The sequence below is a fragment of the Pelophylax lessonae genome, assembly GCF_965119305.1.
Source record: "Pelophylax lessonae genome assembly, chromosome: 2".
In the NCBI taxonomy this organism is placed as follows: Eukaryota; Metazoa; Chordata; class Amphibia; order Anura; family Ranidae; genus Pelophylax; species Pelophylax lessonae.
The window spans coordinates 439,877,939-439,884,837 of record NC_138769.1 but is presented as its reverse complement, the minus strand read 5'-3'; the positions used below and the strand labels follow the sequence as shown (position 1 = coordinate 439,884,837).

The 6,899-nt window shown below is 45.1% G+C and overlaps 1 protein-coding gene across 1 annotated transcript in view; it reads left to right on the top strand.

Moving 5' to 3' along the window:
* The first annotated feature begins 590 nt into the window (after positions 1-590).
* The window catches only part of LIMS1 (LIM zinc finger domain containing 1), a 159,236-nt gene continuing 152,927 nt past the window's right edge, over positions 591-6,899 (top strand). The window contains exon 1 of the mRNA XM_082245892.1: positions 591-755. Within this exon, the coding sequence (XP_082102018.1) occupies positions 727-755 (29 nt within the window). The 5' untranslated portion in view covers positions 591-726. The remainder of the gene's footprint in view (positions 756-6,899) is intronic.

Genomic DNA, 6,899 nt, shown 5'->3' with positions numbered 1-6,899 from the left:
TTATATACACTATATATATATATACTATATATATATATATATATATATATATATATATATACTATATATATATATATACTATATATATATATATAACTATATATATATATATATATATATTAGTTACATATAGCGAGTTAGAATGTTCATATGTGTAATCATCGTACAGAGCGAGTCAGAATCTGACATTAGATTCTTCCCCGCTCTGTCTCTCGTCGGATTGTGCCCCCGACGGACTGCGCACGCGCCAACCCCAGCCGACCAGCTGTTCTGACAGGGTGACGTCACTTACGGAGCATGCGCAGTCCGACCCGGGCATTATCCGACGGAGGGCATTCCTCGACACGACACCGGCATATAGCGGGTTACACATTAGCTCACAGCACGGAAATGCTAGTAATTACATCAGCCCTGAAGGCAGGGAATAACTGAATGACAGCCTAGTGGGCGTGGTTCTCCGCATGCCCGGATGTAAGGGACTGGCTAGAGCAACCTGGGGCGTTCTCTACATCCTTCCTCCTCCTGTCACTATGGCAACCCCTCCTCCGCCGATGATTGGCAGCCTGTGGTGGGCGGAGGTGAGTCAGTGGCGGGCGTGGCACAGTGTGGAGTAGGAGGGGTTTCGCGCGCTCCCAGCATTCTGCCCATCCCGTTCCCCCAAGCCTTCTGTGTGTGGAGTTCTGCTGAGGAGATTCACTCCGCCCTGGAGCCCCCCGAGCGGCCCTAATGCTGTCAATTGTGGGGATGACGAACAGGTAAGAGCTGCCGGCCTTCTCCGGTCACCGGGGAGGAGGTGGCGGTGGTGTGCTCCGTGTATAAGTTGTACTTTGCGCTGTGACTGGCTTCGGTATTGTATTCCCGGGGTGGGGGTGGAGGGGGGTGCTGTGAGTCAGAAGTGTGTACACCCAGCAGGCACTGTGAATGGGGTGATTCATGGGTGCCATGGAATGTGTCACTCTTCCTGGGCTCTGTGTCCTGTACAGTGCTGGGAGCTGGCACATCTGTCACATAGTCTGCTCCCTATGCTGTGTGTGGGGGTGGGGGGCATGGACTGCCCTGGCTATACAGCCCTTCTATCTGGCCTATAGCTGATCAATAGAACTTCCTATTCATTGCAGTCATTCCCTTTTCCTCTATATCAGAGGTCTTCAAACTATGGCCCTCCAGTTGTTCAGGAACTACAATTCCCATCATGCCTAGTCATGTCTGTGAATGTCAGAGTTTTACAATGCCTCATGGGATGTGTAGTTCCGCAACAGCTGGAGGACGGTAGTTTGAGGATTCCCTGCTCTATACTATTGGGAATGCCATCTTTTGTTATCTGTAACATTATGGGGTGACAGTATGGCTGCATTACTTTACTGTCTGTGCAGACACAGAAAAGCGTAGTCGCCAGAATAGTTAACCCCTTCCTGTCCAGCCCTGGCAACCCTTTAGTGTTACTAAACCCACAACCGTAAAATCAGTCTGTATATACAGTAAAGTATGCTTGTTATACTCACTGTGGAACTTAAGGGGTTAATCCTCTGCATTGTGTAAAAAAGCTGTTTGATCCTGTCTTCTCTGATCCTCCCCCTTCTTCTACAGTCCCCAATCCTTCTCCTGAGCCCTAGGAGTCATTTTGCTCATGCTCAGTTTGGTGTCTATTGCTAGAGATTTTTTTGTTTTTCTTGGGAGGGGTTTATTTGATCAGCCCAGGGCCAATCAGCAGACCAGGGTGGATTTGATGAAAATCAAGTAAAAAATCACGATTAAGCTCTCGCTCACACCGAGGGTGGGTTTGAAATCGTGCAAGTTCAGCTGAATTCGTACAATTCCAAAACCCGTACCTCAGTGCGAGTTCGGGGGCAGTTTGACAGACATCGGTGCGGGTTCCTCCTGCATAGATGTCTATTGAAGTCACCAAAAGTAGTGCAGGAACTACTTTTGGGAATCGGTGCGACGACACATCGATTTGGACGGTGCCGTTGCTGGCAATAGGTTCCGATTTGACATGTCAAATCAGCCCGATGTGAGCAGGCCCAGGGCTTAAATCAATAGTAAAAAGGCTTGATTTAAATCATCATTTTTAACCGCCCCCTTCCCAAGCCTATTCTGACACTTCGCTCCTGCATGTAAAAATCAACTTTTTTGCTAGAAAATTACTTAGAACCTCCAAACATTATATATTTTTTTTTTTTTTTTTTAGCAGAGACCCTATAGAATAAAATGGTGTGCATTGCAATTTTTTTTTATGTCACGGTATTTGCACAGTTTTTTTTTTTTTTTTTTTTTTTTAACAATTTTTTTTGGAAAAAAAAAACACATTCATGAATTTAAAAACAAAAAACAAACAAAAAAAAAAAAACGGTAAAGTTAGCCTGATTTTTTTTTTTTTTGTATAATGTAAAAGATGTTATGTCGGGTAAATAGATACCTAACATGTCACACTTGGAAATTGCGCCTGCCTGTGAAACTACGGTGCTTTAAATTCTCCATAGGTGCACTTTAAACGCCTTTACAGGTGACCAGTGTAGAGTGGCACAGGAGGTCTGGTGCTAGAATTATTGCTCTGGCTCTGACGTTCCCAACAATACCTCAAGTGTGATGTGATCCCTGTTTACATATGTGTGCGGGAGTAACGTAAGTACAGTGGGACAGTGGCGCTTTAAATTATTTTTTTGTACAAACTTTATTGCTATCACAAGGGATGAACAACATCCCTTGTGATAGCATCGGCCGTGACAGGTCCTCTTTATGGAGCGATTTGGGGTCTGTTAGACCCCCAAATCTCTCCTCTGGCCCCCCCATGCAGCCGATCAGACTGAGATTGGTCCGATCGGCGCCTTCTCTGGCCACTGGTGGCCAGGTAAACAAAGGGGCCGGACCGGAAGTGACAAATACTCGTCACTCCCGGTTTCCAGGGTTACAGAGAGAGGGGAACGACGTCAATTCTTCTCTCTCTCTGTCCCAGGCAGCCATCCCTGCATCGCTCCCGGCCTCAGCAATGGGACCGGAGAGCCCAAGAAGGGGGTGGGACCCCCATCCACCACCCGCAGAAGTGATTGAGTGGCTAACTAGCCACTCGGATTACTTCTGCCTTCTACAGAATTGCCGGCTAAAAATAATGGTATCGGGATGATGCCTGTAGGTGCAGGCATCATCCCAGTATAACTACTGAAACCTAAGGACGTACCTGTGGGAAGTGGTTAAAAAGACAACTGTCCTCTCTGTCCTGCAGCAGATCCTCCTCTGATCTGCTGTTGACTCACTGACAGTCCCATTCACTGTAATGGGACGGCTGGTGATGTGGCAGTGACACAACAATATGAGGAACGTGGCGGCAGTAGGTGAGTGGCTGCCCGCTAACAGGCGCCAAAATGTAAATATTGCGGAATATACAGCCTCCTGCTGCATAACTAAGCTCCATTTCATGCTGAATAAACTAAATTATTAATGTATCCTAAATAGAAAACTATCTTTAGATAGATTTTTACTCCAAAGCATTTTATTAAAATAATTTTTTTTAAATCAAATTTGATTTTTATCCACCCTGGTCCAGACATAGGGTCAGGGGTCTGGCAGTCTTATAGGACAGTCAGAAAACTCCTCCTACAAGCTTTAACCAGTGCTCAGCCAGATACTGATAGAAGTCACAAGACTGCTATATACTGCTGATGAGAAAAAGGTATTTAGCAGTTTATATTTACAGAAACTATTGCATTTCCGTGTACTGTGGGAGACCAGATATAGTGAATGTTGGTTCTGGGTTTAAAGTATTGCTAAACCCAGAACCTGCATTCACTATATCTGGTCTCCCACAGTACAGAGTACACAGAACATGGAAGTGCAATTATTTTAGTAAATATAAACTGCTAAATACCCTTTCTCACCAGCAGTATATAGCAGTCTTATGACTCCTATCAGTGTCTGGTTAAAGCTTGTCGGAGGAGTCTTCTTTTCCAATAGTTCTTATTGAAGGAACATTGCCTGCAAATAGTTTACATTAGGTGTATATCAGAATACACAAATTCTTGTCATGAAGAAACAACATATTGTCAATATGAACTATTCTCTTCACAGAAATCATGAGAGCCCAGACTGGTACATAATGAGGATATACCCTCCCCAGCCAAGTCATGTTTTATCTCTCCTACCAATAGCATGTCACAGGGGGAGAAATGGGGATGATGCTGTGGTGTTCTGTGGTGCCCTACTGGGGCCCTGTGAATGGGGGGGGGGGGGGAGTCAATTGGGACAAACAGCGTCCCTGTCATCCTCAGCCCGCAGTGCATCCCCAGGGTGTAGAAATTGGCTCATATTGTACCATATAATACAACACATGGCTAAATGGCCTTAGAAAAAAAAAAAGAGGAAGGTAGATGGGAAAATAGAGCAGGAAAAGAAAGAAGTGCACTCTATCCTGTCAAGAAAAGCAGTGGTGTAAACATCCTATGAGGCACCTGAGAGGTATTTAATCCATGGGTTCAAGATTTTATTAAATAAATGCAATTCTGTTATTCAAGACTGCTGAAAGGGGTTCATTTATCAGGATGCAAGACAATTTAGACTTTACTAAATTGAACTGGATCATAGGGGATTTCCACGATCTGGCAATGGCCGTTCTAGCCGCCTAAAAGATAAATGTTATGAGCCTTCTTTTTGTGTCACGAGTCCCCTCCACCGGACGCCCCAGCAGTGCCTGTAACTGTGACAGTAAGCGAGTAGATAAAATTATAGGTATGGATCCAAAATCTCCTTACTTTTGGGCAGGTCCACCAGGTGTGGAACGCCGTGCCCTCCAGTCTGCGACCTGTAGGAGGAATTTTCATTCTCACATGACCTATACGGATGCAGGACCCCTGACCCTCTGTCTGGACAGTGCTGATTGGCCCTGTTCTGATCACATGCACTCTCCCAAGAAAATAAAAAACAATACACACAAAACTGACCACGTGCAGTTTGCCCCCCAAGGCTCTGTACTATCAGCACATGGATTGGGGACAGTGGAAGAAGGGAAGGATCAGACAGGATCAAACTGCCTTTTTACACAATGCAGAGGATTAACCCTTAAGTTTTCATAGTGAGTATAACAATAACAAGCATGCATTACTGCATATACGGACTGATATTACTGTTGTGAGTTTAGTAAAACTTTTAACAGGGTCTTTAGAAGGATTGATCAGTCACGTGACCATTGCCTGTTAAAGCGTTATTAGGCACTGTGCACTGTGATTTATGTGCGTTTTTATATTCATTTTTAACTGCAGTCCCATTGTTTGCCACGTTTTCTGAAGGCACACCAAAGATGTGGCTTGCAGGACTTTTGGTACATTTAAGAATACCTGGTAAACACACACAACCTTATAGAAGTCAATGGGACTGCGGCTAAAAATGATTGTAAAATGCACAAACTGTGCATACATCTGTGCCATGGCCAAACCGCAGCACACCAGGGTTAACCTAGATTTAAACCTGAAACCAAAAATATGATACAATGGGCTCCATTTACAGAACCAGATCACATGACGGTATTTAGGGGTTTTCCCAAATACTGCATGTGATCCTGAAAATGTCAATTCACTACTGCTTTATGCAATATCTACAGCATGAAGCAAAAAATGCTCTGTAAATACTGCATAAAACAGGGGTGAGAGTCAAATGCATGTGGTAAATAAGTAGTGGTCCTGGCATGCGATTATTTAAAGCGGAGTTCCACCCAAAAGTGGAACTTCCGCTTTAGGTGGTCCTAACCCCCTGACATGCCACATTTGGCATGTCATTTTTTTGGGGGGCTGGGGGGAGCGGGTACCTAGTTTTGACAGGTACCCGCTCCCACTTCCGCTCGGAGCGCTGCGGCGCCCTGAGCGGAAGTTCTCCTCTCCCCCTTCCTCCCTGCAATCTTCTGGGACATGTCAGAGGTCCCAGAAGATTGCCGGCCAATCACGGCGCGTAGCGCAACTCGCGCAGTGCGTACCCGGCTGTGAAGCCGCAAACTGTCACAGCCGGATGCCCACAGCAGTGATGCCGAGGGAGAGGATCGAGGCTTCGGGCGGCCGCATCGCTGGACCGTTGGACAGGTGAGTGAAATGGCTGGAACTCCGCTTTAAGGAACCTGCAGCCGCTGGCATCCTTAACAACCATGAGTTGGTGGTTGGTAATGATGGTGGCAGACACCGCCGCCTGCTCCTTAAAGTGGAACCTTGGCGAGAAAACATAGTCCTGTCAGATAACTTCAGGCTGGCCCGTTTTTTAGGTATGGCTATGTAAAACGTTAAAAAGAAGTGCCTACGCTGTTTAAAAACCAGTAATGCACTGTCTCACCCTGCTCTGCACATGCTCAGTTGCTCTCAATTTTTAGGCCCTGCTGAGTTTGTAGAGGCCAATCTGCTGACAGCCTTAAAGTGGAATTTAACCCTCCTATCCTTTACAGCCAAGGAGGCTTCTTCTGTTTAAACTGCAACCGCCATGGTGCTGCACATGTGATCAGTTCTGACAACCAGCCAAATGATGCTTTGACAGTTTGGTAGAGGACACAATCAAATGTAACAGTTAGCAATCCCAGCATTCTAGGAATATAACTGTTTTTTGAAACTGGTAAATTGATGGGTTTAATTTTGCTTTATGATTTACTGCTGCTTTGGACTTCAGCAAAATGGCAGCCTCCTGCAACAAGAAACAGGAGTAATTTACAGCACACACTATTGTTGGAGGATAATTATTAATGTGGAATGTATGTTCTTTGCTAAAGAACATTATTTTTTATAAAGTTGTTATGGATAAAGTTCCACTTTAACAACCAGCTTGTGACAGCCTGTGGTAAGGACGCCGGCTACAGTCAGCGGTAAATTACCACAGGCTTTCACTACTAAAATACTGCATGACTTCATATAATAAAATGGTATTTTAGTTACGTTTTT